The 19,068-nt window shown below is 40.4% G+C and overlaps 1 protein-coding gene across 39 annotated transcripts in view; it reads left to right on the top strand.

Moving 5' to 3' along the window:
• LOC132379214 (CUGBP Elav-like family member 4) overlaps positions 1 to 19,068 on the top strand; it is an 816,081-nt gene that overhangs the window by 699,287 nt on the left and 97,726 nt on the right. For 9 of the 39 annotated variants that reach the window (XM_059946907.1, XM_059946921.1, XM_059946904.1 and 6 more), the window contains exon 5: positions 15,667 to 15,680. The exons of the other annotated variants lie outside the window; for them this stretch is intronic. In XM_059946907.1, the coding sequence (XP_059802890.1) occupies positions 15,667 to 15,680 (14 nt within the window). The remainder of the gene's footprint in view (positions 1 to 15,666; positions 15,681 to 19,068) is intronic. 39 annotated transcript variants of the gene reach the window in all.

Genomic DNA, 19,068 nt, shown 5'->3' with positions numbered 1-19,068 from the left:
CCAGTGGATCATTTTATCATCATCTGTGTTCTAGGTTAAACTGGCTTGGTCTGTACAGTTAATCTTTGAATTATTTTTCCCCTTTAGTATCTATAGGGGTGTATGGGTTGTCTAAAGAGGGGTCTTGGCAGATGGGCCAAACCAGGTGAGGATAGCTGACGGGTCTTCTACCCTCGGTGAGGTAGGGGATCTTGCTATCCCAGCGTGTGAAATTTGGCTATGGCAGATTGAGCAGAAGCGACTGATTAATGGTCCAACAGTCAAGAAGGCAGGCCGGCAGGCGTTGTTGAGCACTAAGAGCACAACAAGGCACTTAGACGTCCTGGTCATCCACTGCAAGAGGTGGGGATCTCTTTAAACTTACTCAGCAGAAGGCAAAGGCAAACCACTGCTGCAACTTGCCACGTACATGATTTCCCCAATATATCAGTGCGGCGTGGAGGGAAATCGTCTGCCAACTGGAAATTCCAGGTGCGACCTAATGACGACGAGTATCTATATCATTCACTAAGAATCCCCAATATTCCTTTAGAAGCAAAATTCCTTTAGAGCAGGGGTTCCTAACCTGGGGTCTGTGTACTCCTTGGTTAATGGTAGCCATCCATGGCATAACAAAATGATTGGGAACCCCTGCTCCAGAGCAATGGTATCTAAAGTTGTGAGCATGCTATGTTTGTGCTAGAAGCATGGCAATTCTTGCAAGCTGCTCCCAATGTATCCTCAGACTGTGTTGGCCATGGAATGCATTTCGCTGCATGTTTTGATGTACATCTGACAAATAAAGCTAAAGATTCATCTTTATCTTTAAAGCTTCTCTACCATAAACTTTCTGCAACCTACACACTTCTTGCAGTCAAAGAATCCCTACTTCTTCCCTTCTCTTCACCATTTAAAAATATGAAGCTACGTTACTCAAACCTATCAATTTCCCTCTATAGATGTTGTCTGACCCACTGAGTTCTTTCAGCAGATTGTTTGTAGCTTCAGATTCAAAGTTGCAGCATCTGCAGTCTCTTGTGTCTCCAAAGCAACATTTATGTCAAGTGTTAATTGTGGAGGCAATGTAGGAAAGGCAGGTCAAAACTAGAGAAAGTCAATGCGGTGGTAATACAAATACAGGCCAATTGGCACCTAGTGTCCTGGCAGAGATATGTTTTAGTGGTCCCTTTTAGCATTCTAGTGCAGGCATCTCAATCAGTTCTAGCTGGCTTAGATCATTCTTTCAAAGCATTGTCATGCCGCTCAAAGGATTTGTCCTTCAAAAGGATGGTGCCATGACAACTCTTGTGCTCTGACCTTTCGAGCATTCTTTTCAGCTCTTTTGGATTAAAGGTCATTTTTATTCTGCTTGCACCTTGCCAGCATTCCCCTGTACCTTGGTCCATCATCACTCCCCTATGTTAAAATAATTATCCGTTCTCTGTGATTACAGAGTCAAATTATTCAGTAGAGTTTGCTCACACAGGAATGTACATAAGAAAATATATATCATAAATATAACGACATGATCATGGCTGATTCAGCTCCTGGACTCACCTGCTTGTTTCCAGATTCATTGTAAATCTCATGATTTTTCAAAACATTAACTAGCTCCACTTTAGGTACTCCCATTATCCATTGACATGTATGGCCTGAATGGGAAGTAATGCAGCCAAGCTCCAAAGAATTGTCAACAATGGCTTCATTTCTCAGCCCACACTGTTAGCACGTTTCTTTTTATTAACTACTCTCAGCTTATTTTAGTTGCATATCTGAGTTGCACTCGGCAACACTGTCTGCAAACATAGTCTCAGTTTCCACATGGACATTGATGGCACTCAGTTCTATCCCACCTCCACCTCTCAACCTCTCCATTACCAGGTTACTTGTTTGAAGTCCTTCATGGAATGAGCAAGTACCTCTAGCAGTTTATGGTTGGGGAGGGGGACTTGAAGCTATTGTCGCCCTCAGAGTTCCAGCCCCTCCCTGCTGCAGAAGACCAGCCAACACAAGAGACTGCAGATGCTGGAAAAAAAGAAAAGCGAATTGAACAGGTAAATCAGCATTTGTTGAGCAAAGAGATGGTTGATATTTTAGGTTGAAATTTTTGTGTGAACAAGCTCTGCCTAAGTATTCTACTTTCTGATTGTAGATTTGAAGTGAGCAATAATTTTTACCACATAAAATTCTGACATCTGATTGGACCGAAATCCTATTGCAGGGACTCAGCCCAAAACATTGACCATAATTTTACCTCTACAGATGTTACCTGGCCTGCTGAGATCTTCTAGCTTTTCATTTCCCAGACCTTTTTCAAAAGTGATGCTGTCAGGTGAAAATGAGGATAAGGAGCAGTAGCTCCTCCAATAGTAATGTTGTTGTCATTGACAAAAAGAAGTATCCCTGAACACACCTTATCCATTATCATGGTAATAATCCTGGAACCCATATTTAACACTATTGTGAAATTACCTTCTTCACATAAACTCTCATGATTCAAGGCAGAATATCTCCATCATTTTCATAAGGACAGCAATGACTAGACAGTTATTTCAGCCTTTTCCCTGTAGAATAATAGATCTGATAAACATGTTGAATGAAAATCAGAATCAGTTTTGTTATCACTGGCATATACTGTGAAATTTGTTGTTTTGTGGCAGCAGAACAGTTCAAAATATGAAAAAATTATTATAATTTACAACAAGAAATAACGTTAATGTATAAAAGAGGAATAGTGAAGTAGTGTTTACTGGGTTCATGGATCATTCGGAAATCTGATGATTGAGGAGAAGAAACTATCCCTATAACATTGAGTGTGGGTCTTCAAGCTTGTGAACCTCTTCCCTTTCTTTTTCTTTTTCTTTATCAATCTTTTTGTTGATTTAAAAAGAGCATATATATAAGCAAGAGGAGAACTATCTCAAATATATGTATCAATGACAATACATACAGAAGGTAAAATAAACATGATCAAAATCATACATAGTATTAATCTGATATAGAATGTATAATAAGAAAAAAGATAATTAATTCTCCTCTTATCAATAAATCCAAAGAAAAAAAGGCTTTTTGAAATTTTTAAATGAAAAACCCCCACTATTCTCTACAGACAAAAACAGAACGGGAAAAAAAGGACTGGGCAGGCCATCCTGAGAGTAAAACCAGGAAAAGAAAGACTTTCTGATCAAATCCAAAATTTCAAAAAAAATAACTGGAAGAGAGTCAGTACAAAATCGATAAATCAAATCATATGAAAATATTGAGTAAAAGGTCACCAGATTTCTTCAAATTTAAAGGATGTATCAGACTAATTATTTACTCTAAACTTAAACAGGACATGATGGAGGAAGCCAATAAAAAACAGTAGGTGGATTACCTCCTCCCTGACTGTAGTAATGAGAAGTCCCAGATGTCTCAGATGATGAGGGTCTTTCATGATTGTGATTTAAGGTGGCTCAGGTGAATCTCAGCGACTTCTGGTTAGTGGATAATGAAACAAGGAAAACCACTAAATACTTTTTTAAATCCCTCTTTTTCTGGTAAACAATCATTGCATACAATAACCTGTAAGTTCCTTTTGAACTTGGAAGCAATTTGATGCAGCAGAACCCAGGCAAGGTGAGGCAGTGGGCCCATCGTCGACGGCAAGGAAGACCCGAGGTTCATTCAATTTAAGTGTTGGGCTGAAATAGAGAGATCAGGTACAGATGGAATCAAGACAGCAGGGTCCAGATACCATAGTGTATCGAAGCAACTGCACCCAATGTTTGGACTATGATTTATTCACCAGGCAAGATTGTAAAGGTCAGGGTGTAGGACTGGAGATGAGAGATGGGCCGGTTCAGCTTGTTACTCCACTCTGCACTGAAATAAGGGTCTAAGGACAGACTGTCTTTATGGACTTCAGTTCAGAATGCTACTTGCTTGGGTTTATTGTTTTTTTCTCTCTCTCTGCAGACTGGATGTTTGATGGTCTTTTTTAATGGCTTTTTGTTTCATGGCTGCCTGTTAGGAGACGAGTTTCAAGATTGTATAATGTATACATACTTTGATAATAAATGTACTTTGAACTTTGATGTTCTGCAATATAATGCCACACGAAACCCAATTTAATGAATGAAATCCTAATTCCATTCTTGGTTCTATACAACTGGAGTATATAATATAGTCAGGGTTTAGTCAGTTTGTTTTTCCTTGTGTCAGGGTGAAGATGCTTGTGCATCAAAATTCAAAGGCAGCAACATTCTTGCTCTCTGTTGACCGTGTGATCCTTTTTTTAAGAAAGAAGGAGGAAGAAAGCTCAAAAAACCTGTGAGCGCGAAGGGAGGCACAAGAGACTGCTGTATGTTGGAATCTGGAGCTACATGCAAAGTGCTGGAGGAACTCAACAGGTCAGGCAGCATCTATGGAGGGATGATGCCAGATGGGAAGCCAGCCATTTTACTTCCACTTCCTAGTCACCAACCAGTCTGTCCACAACCTCCTCCACTGCCAGGTCAAGGCAATGTGCAAACAGTACCTCATAATTTACTTGGCTTGGCTCCAATCTAGTGGCATTTGAGTTCTGCAACTTCTTGTAACCATTTCCCTCCATCCCTTTCCCCCTATCCTCCTTTACTCTCTCCTCCTGATCCAACTGGTCCTCATCACCCTTTCTATCCCTTCCTACCTTTTCCCTCTCTATCCATCCATCACCTACACATTCCTCCCACAGATTCTTCTCCCCACCTTCCTCTCGGTCTTTTCTGCTCCACTGTCCCCTCCTATCAGATTCCACCATATTTAGCCTTTTGTCACTTCCACCTATCACTCCTTAACTTTTGATATTGTTCCCACTCTTTCCTCTCTCCATCAGACTATCAATGCCCTTCATCTAGATCCTCCAATCATCTGCCAGCTCTTGTTCCACTCCTTCCCCCCACCTTTTTATACTGGCTATCTGCACTCCTTTTTGCCAGCCCAGATGAAGAGTCTCAACACAAAACATCAGCTGTCTATTTCTTTCCATAGGTTGTGCCTAATCTGCTGAGTTCTCCTAGTACCTTGTGTGTTGCTGTGAGCTAATATCAGCAGTAGAAAGGTTATTGGGGAAAAAAGATCAGAGCTACAAGATTAATAATCTCTTGGAAAGGGAGTAACTACTCAGAGATATCAGGGAAGATCGTGTCACACCAATGTAATAGAATTCCTTGGGAAGGTGACCAAGGGTATCTTTGAAGGCAGTATAGTAGATGTGGTTTACAGGGACTATTAAGGCCATGTACAAGGTCCCACCAAGATCCAAAAGATCCAAAAAGGTTAGAACCCAAGACATTCTGGAAAGTTGTCACACTGAATCTAAAATTGGCAATAGGGAGGATGATGTTGACATATTGATTAAATAGGCTGAGAAAAAAACAGATGGAATTTAATCCTGATAAATTTGAGGTGATGTATTTTGGATGTACCAGTGTGGCTCAGGCAAACACTATGGTAAGGTCCTGAGGGAACTGAGGGACACTACTGTGAAAGTCCAAAGATCCTTGAAGATGTCAGTAGAAGGAAATAACATAGTAAAGAAAACATATAGGATGTTGCCCTTTATTAGTAGTGGAGTTGCATACAAGATCAGGGAAGCTTTGCTGCAACCTTTGGTAAAATATTGGTCAAATCTCATGCAGTACTGGTCACCACATTATAGGAAATACTTGAGAGGATGCAGAAGAGGCTTACCAGGGCTTTGCCTGGAATGGAGCTTCTCAGTTATGAGGAAAGACTGATGAGACTAGATCTGTTTTCCCCAGAACGGAAGAAGTTAAAAGGAAATGTGAATGAGGAAATATGATGAGGGGCATAGATAGGGCAGACTGCAGGAACTGTTTCCCCTCATCAAAGGTGAGTAAAACTGAAGGGTATAGATTTAAGGTAAAGGATAAGAGATTTAGGAATTTGAAGGGGTCATCCCTCACCTAGAGACTGGTGAGTGCCCTGAATGCATTACAAGATAGATAGAGAGAGAGAGAGAGAGAGAGAGAGAGAGAGAGAGAGAGTGGCAGAAATAGATTCACTAGGTATGAAATGCCTAGGTATAGAAGGCTCTAAGCTAAGTGCAGGAAGATAGGATTAATAGAGAAGGGTTCCCACTGGGCATCATGGTTATGATAGCCTGAATGGTTTAATGTATGGCTGTATAACTCCATAAACTTGATAGGTGGCTGCATCACATCTCCAGGAACCCTCTTTAATCCTCACCTCTGACACAATCTTCATGGAGTTTGCACGTTCTCTGTCTGACTCTCTCCAACATCCCAAAGATATTTTGCTTGATAGGCTGATCTGTTGCTGTGAACGACCCCATAGTGTTGGTCAGTAGCTGAAGAAGTGGGTAGGATGGGGGGTGGCTCTGAGAGGGTAAAGGTGCTAGTGAAGCAACAAACAATCTGAGTAGCATTTAAGAGAGGAAAGGACCTGTTGATGTTTTGGCCCAAATCTGTGTATCAGAACACAAGTGAAGGTCCTTATAAAGTCAATGGAGAACTGGGATCGATAGGAACTGTTATACTGTACATTCGATGGGCCAAAAGGTTTCCTTCCAAGTCATTGAGAAAAAAGAAAATAAAACAAAGAGAAAATCTGTACTGTTGCCCTAACTTAATCATTTACCTAAAATTCAATCTTAATCAAAGTCATCTCCTTGCTAGGGGCACTTGGATACAGTCCAGTATAGATTTGTCTGAATGATCCTCGGATTGGGGTTGTCTAATGAGGATTGAATTGGGTTCCTAATGATGTGCTGATAGCTAATTAGCTGTGGAAAATTATCCTTCAGAGTAGAGAAGTGGGGGAAAATCAAACAGGGGTTGATGGGTGTGTGGGAGTGAATGAATTACAGATTCATGGGAAATAAGGCACTAATGAGATTGCTCTATTGGGAACCAGAACAGATGCAATGGATCAAATGGCCTCCTTCTGTGTCTTTATAAGTGAGCAAAAGGGACCTATGCTCACCCAAATTTAGAAAGAGGAGAAGCAAACTCATTGAAACTTAAAATTGTAAACAGGATTAACAGAACAATAGCTGCAAGATTGTACACTCTAAATATAGAGTTTAATCTAGGGATTGTGATCCCAGGACAAGGCACAAGCCACTTAAAGCTGAGATGAGGAAAATGTTCTTTATTCAAACAACTGTATGTCTTTGGAATTTGCTAACCCGTAAGGCTGTAGATACTTGTTCACATTGTAATCTAATTGATTCATGAAAAGGGGCTTGGCAGAGTCGATGCCAAGCTCACGTATCTAATGGCTGGGCTATCTAGAACCAGGATATGTGATATATTCTCATCTCATTTTTAAGAAGGTGACTGTTTAACTTGTGTAAGTGATCAGCCATTCAGAATTGAGAAGGGAAAAGGCTTTCCCATCTGAGAGGTTGTAAACTTTTAGTCCTACACCACCAGCTTCTGGAATAGTTATTTTCCTTCAGTCATCAGGCTTCAGAACCAGCATGGATAACCTTTCTCACCTCAACTCTGAACTGATTCCACTATCTCTGTAATCACACTCAAAAACTCTACACCTCATGTTCGCTGAAACCTATCTGTCTGTTTGTTTATCTATCAGTCTATCTATTTATTTGTTTGTTCGTTTATTATTTGTTTCTTTTTGTATTTGCACAGTTGTTCTTCTGTACCTACAAAAGCTAGTGGAGATGGTCCAGTCTCACTTTTAAAGTCTCTATAACTATTGTTCTCAGTATTTTTAAAGTTGCACAATTTCTCTTCTTTTGAGTGTTAGTTGTTTGTCAGCATTTATGTACATTTTTCATAAATTCTATAGTATTCCTTTATTTTCCTGTAGATGACTACAAGGAAATAAATCTCTAGGTAGTAGATGATGACATATGTAAATTTGAACACGAATTTACAACTTATGTTCTCAATTTATTTATTTATCTATTATTTATTATATGTTTTTTAAATATTTGTACACTTTATCTTCTTTTGCACATGTTGTTGGTCAGTCTTTGTGTGTAGTTTTCTATCGAATCTATTGCATTTCTCTGTTGTACTGTGAATGCCTGCAAGTAAATCAAACTCGATGCTGTTAGGTGCTGCCTCTATCATGCAAAAATGGCAGCCATTTCTGTACAGTATGAGCCCGTTAGTTAATGTGAGCGTCTCGGAGAAGTATGTTGATTATATGAAAGAGTGGAATCAGCCAAAACTGAAACCGAAAGCAGTTGAGCCTAATTATCTTTTGGATGAAGTTTCATAGTTGTCGTACCATCTGATGGTATGGGGGGTGGGTGGAGGAACAATAGTATAGTGGGAAAAGGACAATTCACCAAGTGGCAACAGGTTTAGATTCAGATTCAGTTTATTGTCATTTATAAACCACAAATACAATGCAGTTAAAAATGAGACAACGTTCACCGGAATGATATCATGAAAAAGCACAAAACAGATCACACAAGAAAAACCACATAATGTTTGGTAATCCCCAATCCAGAGTCCGGAGAGGCTGCTGCATATCGATATTGCGCTACCGTCTTAGCACGTTCCCCGGAAAGGAACTACAAACCCATCAGACAAAACTAAAGCTACAAGACCTACACAAAACCACATAGATTGCATACAGTTATAGTTAACATATAGTTTCAACAGTGCAGACAATACCATAATTGATAAAGAGCAGTCCATGGCACGGTTTAAAAGGAAGTCTCAAAAGTCCTGACTGCCCATCGTCTCACGCAGACGGTAGAAGGAAGAAAAACTCTTCCTGCCATGAACCTCCAGCGCCGCAGCTTGCCGATACAGCACTTTGGGAGCTCCGACCACAGCCAACTCCGAGTCCGTCCGAAAACTTCGAGCCTCCGACCAGCCAACAGGATCAGTTTTCACAAATATTGCCTGGTTCACAGTATACTTTGGGGTTTTACCATTGGGACATTACCTTATGAGAGTAGGTTGAGTGAATTCGGCCTTTTCTCCTTGGAGCGACGGAGGATGAGAGATGACCTGACAGAGGTGTACAAGATGATGAGAGGCATTGATCGTGTGGGTAGTCAGAGGCTTTTTCCAAGGGCTGAAATGGTTGCCACAAGAGGACACAGGTTTAAGGTGCTTGGAAGTAGGTACAGAGGAGATGTCAGGGGTAAGTGTTTTACTCAGAGAGTGGTGAGTGTGTGGAATGGGTTGCCAGCTATGGTGGTGGAGGCGAATACAATAGGGTCTTTTAAAAGACTTTTAGATCGGTACATGGAGCTTAATAAAATAGAGGGCTATAAGTAAGCCTAGTAATTTCTAATGTAGGGACATGTTCAGTACAACTTTGTGGGCCGAAGGGCCTGTATTGTGCTGTAGGTTTTCTATGTTTCTATGTAACATATACATACTTTGATAATAAGCTTACTATGAACTTTGACATCTCTTTTTGGATATTGATGGAATCAAGGAGATATGGGTTCAGTCCAGGTAAGTAATGCTGAGGTTAAAAATTAGTTGGAAGAAACTATATTAGCTAGAATAACCCTAATTAAGTTCTTAATAAACTGAATATAGTAAAGTCCAAGTAAAAGTTCATTCTAAAGGTTTTCTTGCCACAGTTGGTAAAATTCCATCTTTCCCAGAACGTACTGGCACAAGTCTATACTGCCATCATAGAGAGCGTCCTCACATCAGACATTACTATCTAGTTTGGTGAAGCATCTTCTCACAATATACGAAAACTACAGCACTGTCAGGCTTTCAGAACAGGTAATTTGCTGGAGTCTACTATCACTGCAGGACTAGTATATGTCCAGGTCAAAGATGTGGGCAGGAATAGTCATTGTGGTTAGTACCCATTCAGTGAACTGTCTCTTCCAAAATCTTGCTTCTGGGAAGTGCTATGAGGCTATTAAAACTTCATGGCATCTTAAAAGTTTCATCCCCAGGTAGTTAATCTGGGCAGCCATTGTGGTAGGACCTCACATACCCCACTATCTATCACTGCACTGCATTGGAAACACTTTAAACCACTTTTTAAAAATTTTCTTTTCATTGTATCTTATTGTATTTATGTATTTATGTACACATTATTCCATATCTGTTAAATGTACTTTAACCTCTACATTTAATTCTTATATAATTCTTCCTTACAAATACTCAGCCCACGCCTTCCTGTCACAGACCCTATTTTACAAGCAAGACACCGTTAGACTATCAAACTTGAGCAATCAATGAACAAGGTGCAAGAATGTGTGCCTCTCTGAGAAGAACAGCTCTGATTTCATTATGCTTGGAGGGACTGCTCAGGTTCCACTTATGTACCTGCTTGCAATCATGCTTAGAGAACATTGTAGTCAGCCACAGATCTTTATCTGAGACCCCTGCTGAATATTTTGTCTTCAATAAATTCTGCAAGGCGCATCCTTTATGTAGTAAGGCATTAAGACAGGCATTTAGTTCATATATTTCTAATGTAATGGGAGTACAGCTGCTCTAGTCATTACTTCTATGTTTATTTGACAGACAGAACAGAGTAACCTCCTCTAATCATTTTCTGGAAGCTTTTTTATGGCTACCAAAGGGCTTTCTTTAATATATCCAGCTGTGTTTCAGCTGTTAGTTGGGAAGATGCTTAACATGCTCCATGTTGAGTCAATGTCCTCTGAAGACCCATCTCTATTTATTGTACAGTACCTGCCAATGAGTGACTCGATGAAGGCTTTTTTCCAGATTGTAGCATGCAGATAGATTAAATCAAATAAAAACCATGAGCTTCGAATCTCTTTTCAACTTTCTTTCACATAAAGACACTGTTCGTATATATTACTACACCACTGTAATGTAAGTTTTGCTTCTTCAGTCTCTGCAAGATGGAAGAAGTAATTGCTCTACAGATAATCTTACAAAACAGCACAAGCAAGGACTTTTTGGCAAGCCGCGGGCTATTTTCTCTGCATTATGTGTAACAAGGTAATGACACAGAATCTTCTCCCCAAGCATATAATTGGGCCAATAGACTTGCAAAAGCCAAAAAAAAGCCTTAGCAGAATGGTTTGTAGCATGCTGAAGAGTCACGTATAAACATTATGAGAATTGCATTACCTCTCACCTTCAGGGCCATCCATTAAGGCATCAAAAGATGAAACGGGAACTGCAAAATCTGGTCTCACTATTAGATAGCTAATGAAAATGTTGTAGACACAAGAGACTACAGGTGCAGAAATATTGAGAAATGCATAAAAAGCTTGAGGAACTCAATGGGTTAGGCAGCATTTATGAAGGGAAATGCAAAGTCGACATTTTGGTCATAGACACTGCCTGCCTATAAGTTTTGTAGCTGGTGTCATTACCTTCAGAATATTTTATACACTGTCGTTTTCCTCTTGTAATGTATAGAAGTTTGCAGTTTAGTCATTGGTCCAGCAACCAAAAGAACTGAGGCAGATGATAAGCTTTGAACCTGACCTGGCAAAACACTTCACAGAGTAACTGATTGGCAGCTAGTGTACAGCTGGTGGATTTAAGTAATTAAATCAATCTGGAACAAAAGCATTCTATCAGTACTGCTGGGATAAGTCATACTAACAGAATGAATGTTAAGTGGTTGTGAAAGTCCATGAAATAAACATCAAACTATCTCCAACTGGGCACACGTTTATGGTGGTAGTGGGGTTCAACCTTAACACAGTCTCCCACACAGAAACCATTGATGGACAATAGGACAAATAGAAACTAACAGAGTCGAACAGAAGATGGTCTTCTGCGATAGCAGGTGATGGAGGGTGGGAGCCACAAAGATTCCACTGAAATTCATGACAAGGACAAATCTTCCGACATTTAATTGTGATGCTACTAATTAATAACACACTGATGAAAACCAAAGAAAAACCACTTGAAATGAAAGTACAGCACTTGATTGACATTCTGTGGGACCATTTAAAGAACTGTACAGCAGTCATTTCCAAGACATCTTCAAAAGCACCTCCAAAGCATAGGTACTGTTGGAGATATTCTGGTAATTGCTGAAGGGAACAAGTGCAGAGGGCTAACATCATCTTAAAATTTCCTCTCTAAGTCACACATCCTAACTTGGACATATCATTACTATAAGTACTGGAACACTCTGCCAAACACCAGAAGGACTGCAAAAATCCAAATAGGTGACTCACTGCCACCTTCTCAAGGATAATTATGGATGGGGAATAAATGCTGGCCTTACCAATAAAGCCCGTATCTGTAAAATGAAATTAAAGCACACCTGTTTTTGCAACAAAGATTTATTATCTGTTCTTTTTTATTATTTTGCCTGTTGCTGCTTTGATAAGCTCTTTTTCTTGAAAGATTCAGCAGTTTGAAAAGAAAAAAAAATGAAGAGGAGGCAGTGTAACAATGTTTTTTTAAAAGGCAATATGAATTTTTAATACTGTTTGCAGTCAAATCGAAAGGTTACGCCAGAAATTGTCAGCTGTCAGTTAAACTCGTGATGCTTCTTATGGAGATGAGGTTTTTCATTTGCATTGATAAAGCTTACCTTCAACATTTTCATTTGCATTCCGATGATATCATTTGGGTTTATGTGCTTCTCTTTGTCTTTTTCTCTCTTTTCTTGGAAATGAGCTCCCACCACTGTAAAGGTTATCTGATTGCCAGCTGATTCCATCTGCAGTTGTCAGCAAGATGCTTGATACCAGCAGATGAAGTTTTGAACAGCATTTATTCTTGTTATGATGAAGGTCAAGGCCTCAGTGCTATCGCTCATTCAGATCTATGGTGGATTTTTGCAATGGGATGTCACCAGGGTCTTCAGACACCTGAGGTTTTAGTCCAATTACTTTCTGCAAAGAATGCAGCTGTCTAGAATTGTCTGCAAAATCCCAACCACAGCTTTTAACTCTTTTCTAATCTGTCATATCTGTCCTTCGAGCATGCACCAGGTCACTCAAAATGGCCAGCCTCATCTTAGGGAACTTTTGGGGTGTGTTTGTCAAGAGGCCACTTCTTGGTGCAGTCTAGAAGACTGTGGTGGAGGGTGGTGGGGGGTGGGGGGGGGAAGATTTTATAAGTGTAAGGGACTGAGATGTGGAGAGATCTTTAGGAGACTTTATTAGGAGCCTGAGTCAGCAAAGATTGGCAAATTTCTGCACGTGTATCATGGAGAGCATTCAGACAGGTTGCATCACTGCCTAGTGATGGAGGTTCCAACATACAGAGGCTACAGGGGTTGTAGACTCACCAGCTCCCCACCATGGTCACAAACATCCCCACTATTAAGGACATCTTCTAAAGGCAGTGTCTCAAGAAGGCAGCATCTATCATGAAGGACCTTCACCATCCAAGAAATGCCTTCTACTCATTACTACCACCAAGAAGGAGGTACGGGGGCCTGAAGACAAATTCAATGTTTTAAGAACAGCTTCTTCACCTCCATCGTCAGATTTCCTGATGGCACACAAACCTATGAACACTACCTCACTATTCCTTATTTGCACTAATTATTTATTTTTTAGTAAGTTTTTATGGCTTACACTGTACTGCTGCCGCAGAACAACAAGTAACAAACAACTACATAAGTCCATGATAATAAGCCTGATTCTGACTCTGCTTTCTTTATGCAGAGGGTTTTGAGCCTTTGGAATTATCTCCTTCAATGGCAATGGAAGGTTGAACAATATGTACGATCAATAGCTTCCTTAAGGAATCATGATATAGAGATATAGAGTCAGCAAATCATATAGCTGGAAACTGGTCTTCAGCCAGTTATATCCATGAGTATCAAGTTGGAATGAATACACTAACTATTGTAGTTAATGCCTTAGTGCTAAAACTGCTCATCTAGATACTGGTGGATGTCTTGGGACAAGAGTCTTCATCAGGACTTATGAGTGAAGGGTCTCAAGCCAAAACATGAACTGTTTATTTCCATTCCACAGATGCTACCTACGTTTGTGAAACTATAAGATCTAGACACCATGCCTGAATCTGAATTCAGAATCTCTACTGGTTAAAATAACACATGGATATTCAACAAGATACAGCAAAATTAAATGATGTGCTTTGAGTAAATAAATATGTCCGAGTTCCTGGAAATTAACATGTTCTAAGAAACTACAGTGTAGAGAAAACTTTGCACTATGTTTGATCTGCTTGATGCAAGCTAACCCAGAACAAACAAAAGGAAAGATGCTATGATATTCCATTGGCCACGGGGGTAGAGCACTGTAGCAGACCATAAAGCTCTCAATTGAGACCCTAGAGAATACATTAGATGCTTTAAAAGCATATTGCAACCCACCCAGAAATTAAACTCTTCACCAACACCACCTGCAGCAGGAAGAATCCTTTGATATTTTATTTTTAACAGAATTGAGTTATTTGCAGGTAACTGCAGTGTCTCCGATTTGGCTTTTGTGGGAGAGTGTTTCCAGGGTACTAAACAGGAGATTGATCTGAGAGACAGTTTAGAGTTGTTGGGCCAAGCCTATATATATATGTGATATAAAATATACACTCAGTGGCCACTTTATTAGGTATAGCTGCTCATTAATGCAAATGTCTAATCAGTCAATCATGCGGCAGCAACTCAATGTATAAAAGCATGCAGACATGGATGGTCAAGAGGTTCAGACCAACATCACAATCGGAAAGAAATGTGATCTAAGTGACTTTGGCTGTGGAATAATTGTTGCACAACATGCTAAGCCTTGAAGTGGTGGTCTACCGCAGCAGAAAACCATGTACTTACATTCAGTGGCCACTTTATTAGGCAAAGAAGGCATATAATAAAGTGACCATTCAGTGTGTGTGTGTGTGTGGGGTTGCGTAGCCCGTAACTGGGTCACTTACCAGCAAAGATAGAGAGGTCCGTTGAAGTCTGATGGTACTATTTTAACAATATTTATTGATAAAAATACACAAAATAATATCAATGCAAACATACAGATAATATACGTCATCAATACTAAATGTAAAAGCGCGGGTATAATAATAATCAATAAGAAATAGCTCTATCGTTTTCTAGGGGTTAATGTATTGTCCGATGGAAATATGAAAGTCACTGTTAGTTCGTTCAAGCTGAAGCGTTTTGGTTTGAGAGGAAGACGGGTTAAAACTTGCCCAGTCCTTTTATGATGTCAACCCTTCAAGAATCGTTGGGAGTTGGTTTCTCCGTTGTTAGCTAAAAGTCGTTCTTCCATGGTAAAAGCCACCGGCTCCGGGGCAAATGGAACCGAACACACATGGCCTCCTCCCATTGGCTTCCGCTATTATGGGATCGCTAGCGTTTCTTCTGGTGTGTCTGAGGGGCTGTTGTTACAGACAGACCCTCTTTTATCCTGACTCACAGGGTCTCAGATGTCAATCAGGTTGGAATGATGCAATCCCTCCCTCAACCAGCCCACTTTGCCTGAGGACTTCCACGTAGCACAGTATTGTAATACACAAGTCCGTCTCCAAGAGACAATGGCCGTTTCCCGTAGCTTTTATATCGCCGAGGGGGTTAAGACATTTCGCACGTCTCTCTCTCATTTCCTGGGTCTCCTGACCCAAATCAATAGCGATCCTGCGATTCTCACAAAGGAGGGGGCTACCCCGCACCCTTCGGCCCCTCAGAGCTGTGGTACATTGATAACAGTGTATTGCAACTGTAGAGAAATGTGAGAATTGAAAAACACAATTAAAGCAACATCCATTGCATTTTAGTTCTATACTTCCTCCCCAGACAACCACCTTACTGTCCCTTCTCCAATCCCTATGTTCCAATGACACTTCAGTGTGATTCCTTCATTCATCAGCAGTACAACTGAGAACATCAAATCCCACCACAATTATCAGGCACTACATTGGCAGTTCTCATACTCCAAGCCATATGTTTGGCATCATTGTAATGCATAAGCCTGTAATCTTTCATTGTCGTGGGTATATTGAGTGTCAGCCATAATAGCAACCAACAATCAGGGGGAGATTTGACTACAAACAAACCTCTCGATAGCTAAAGACCTTGAAGTTTGTTTTTTACTTGCAGACTGCTAGGTAATGAATGCCGGCTGGAACCAAAAATCATGTATCAAATCTGTGGACACCATAACTTACAACTGTATCATCAATGTTATCAACAGAAGATTCTACTGAAGGATTCTACTGAACCTCAGCCCATCCATCACACCAAGATATTTGCCTGACAGGATGTGTTGATTAAGTGTGAGAGCTGGGGACATTCGTCTCAAGAGTAAGCCCCTCCTGCACCTTGTGAATTCAAAGGCCACATTAACCAGAAGCCTTGTGAGCTGTTGTTTGTAGCAATGTCAGAGAGTGAAGGGAGTCGGGCAAAGTGTGATAATAGAGGCTGCAATGCACTCTGGCTCTTGAAAGTAGCATATTTTAAAACCTAACACGAAGATACTATGACTAGCGTTATTTTGGGGAAAATCAGAATCCAAAAGAATCACGTAGCATAAATTGATAGAACACTCTTTCAAGCATTAAGAATATTATGACAAAGTGATTTAAATACACAGCGATGCAATCATTTCCTGGCTCTTTTTTCTCAGCTTCATTCTTTGTTATAATGATTCAATAGAAGATGACAACCCTGTGGTATCTCAATCATCTTGACCATGCACAACATTCAGCTTTGAGTATTTCCAGATTATTTTATCAGCCAGGAATCAAGGTTTCAATCTATTGTGCCTCCTGTCAGACTCTGTAACAAGGACGTGGTAGCATTGTGGTTAGATAACTGGATTAGTAGCCAGTAGCCAGTCTGGAAACTCTGAAGTTAATTAACTAACTAAAAGTTGAATTAAAAATTGACATTGATAATGCTGGCCAGGATACTAATTGGTAATTGGTTTATTATTATCACATGTACCGAGATACAGTAGGATTACAACCTTTTATTTGCACACCATCCAGGCAGGTCATTCCATGCACATATACACTGAAGTATTACAAAGAAAAAAAAATGCAAAATGTAGTGTTACAATTACAGAGAAAATGCAATGCAGGTAGACAAATAAAGTGTAAGGGCCATGAGGAGGTAGATTTAAAAAGCATTTTCACACATTTAGTACATGAGACCTCCATTCAGAATTCTGGGAACAGTAGGATGCAAGCTTTTCCTGAGCCTAATCTGTACTCTGAAGGCTGTGTATTGTTTACTGAATAGGAGCGATGAGCCTTCTAACAGCAGGATGGAAACTTTCCTTGAGCTTGGGGGTATGTGTTTTCAGGCTTTTGTCTCTTCTGCCTGATGGGGGGAGTGATGAGAGAATGACCAGGGTGGGAGGGATTCTGGATTATGATGGCTGCTTCCCTGAGCCAGCGCAAAGTGTGGACTGAGTCAATGGAGGTCGTCATAGAAGTTATTTGGTTCATCAACCAGCAGCCCGTGTGTTCTGGGTTTCCTCACACATTCTAAAAAAGTTTTGGTCATACTATAAATTACTCCTAGTTGAGTGTGAGTGTGAGTGTGTGTGTGTGTGTGTGTGTGAGAGAGAGAGAGAGAGAGCATCTGGAGTTGTTAATGTTCATGTATGCACATTGGAAAACGGACTGATGGGAATGTGCTAAGACCAGCCATATAGCCCACGACTATATGAGATAAATGCAAAATTATTATGATGGCATACAGTAACACGGCTGTAGAACTGTCGCCTCACAGTTCCTGTGTTCAGTCTTGAACTCTGCTGCTGTGTGTGGGGAGTTTGAACGTTTTCCCTGTGGCTGGATGGGTTCTCTCCCGGTGCTCTAGATTCCTTCCAAAGTCAGGGTTCAATTGGCTTGTGTTAGTTGCCATTAGTATGTGCTTGAGTGGTATAATCTTAAGGGCGGGGTGGGGGAGGAAGGGGGGTCATTGATTGGAATGTGGGGAGAACAGATCACAGGGAAAAGATCATTAGAAACAGGACTGCTCTAACTCCAATACCTAATAAAGTGGGCAATTTGAGAGCGTCCTGACAAGCTGCACCTCCATTCGGTATGGGAACAGTCAAACATCGGACCAGAAGTCCCTAAAGAAGACCGTCATAGGAGTCTCCCTGCCATCCATCGGGGACTTCTATCAAGAGCGCTGCATACCCAGGGCCCATAGCATTATCAAGGATCCCACCTGTACATCCAGCACCATCTTTGACTTTCTACCATCAGGCAGGAGACCCTGATGTATAAAAACAAGAACGGTCAGCATGGCAAACAGTTTCGTCCCTCAGGCCATGATGTGTCTGAACTCCCTGCTTCATTGTATTCGAAGTGTCACTGGTTAATTTCTTCTGTACCTTACAATTTTTAATTTATGCACTTTAGTTTGTTATTTATGCAGATTTTATCCTACCTTCTTAACTTATTTTGTGTTATGTGTACTACTGCACTTTACATCCTGGTTCAGAGAAACCTTATCTCCAGTCTATTTACATACATTATATAGTTATATATGTTATATACATGTATATAGTTAAATGACAATAAACTTGACTTGACAATGTTTGTGGTTGTCTGTTGCTGTAGCCCAACCACTTGAAGTTCATTGTGCTCTGCGTTCAGAGCTGCTCCTCTGCCCACCACTGTTGTAACATATGGTTATTTGAGTTACTGTTAGTCTGAACCAGTCTGGCCATTCTCTTGTGACCTCTCCGTTATCAAAGTGTTTTATTCCACAGAAGTGCTGCTCACCAGATTTTTTTTTGTCTTTCACACTATTCTCTGAAAACTCTGGAAACTGTTGTGCATGAAAATCCCACAAGGTCAGCAGTTTCTGAGATACTCAAACCATCCCGTCAGGCACCAACAATCATCCACAGTCAAAATCATTTAGATCACATTTATTCCCCTCTCTGATGTTTGGTCTGACCACAACTGAGTATGACTGCATACTTTTATGCATTGAGTTGTTGTCACATGATAAGCTAATTAGATATTTGCATTAACATGCAGGTGTACAGGTGTACCTAATAATGTGGCCAATAAGTGAATATTGTAAAGAAATATAGAATGGTGTATGGAATCTGTGACTCCAGACCCACCAGTATAATTGGCTTTTAATTGCCCTCTGAACTGACCAAGCAAACCACTTGATACAAGGGTTCTCGTGGTCAACACATAAAATGCTGGAGGAACTCAGCAAGTC

This window comes from Hypanus sabinus, chromosome 21, assembly GCF_030144855.1.
Source record: "Hypanus sabinus isolate sHypSab1 chromosome 21, sHypSab1.hap1, whole genome shotgun sequence".
In the NCBI taxonomy this organism is placed as follows: Eukaryota; Metazoa; Chordata; class Chondrichthyes; order Myliobatiformes; family Dasyatidae; genus Hypanus; species Hypanus sabinus.
Note: the sequence above shows the minus strand (reverse complement) of the source record. Positions and strands in the feature narration are given on the sequence as shown.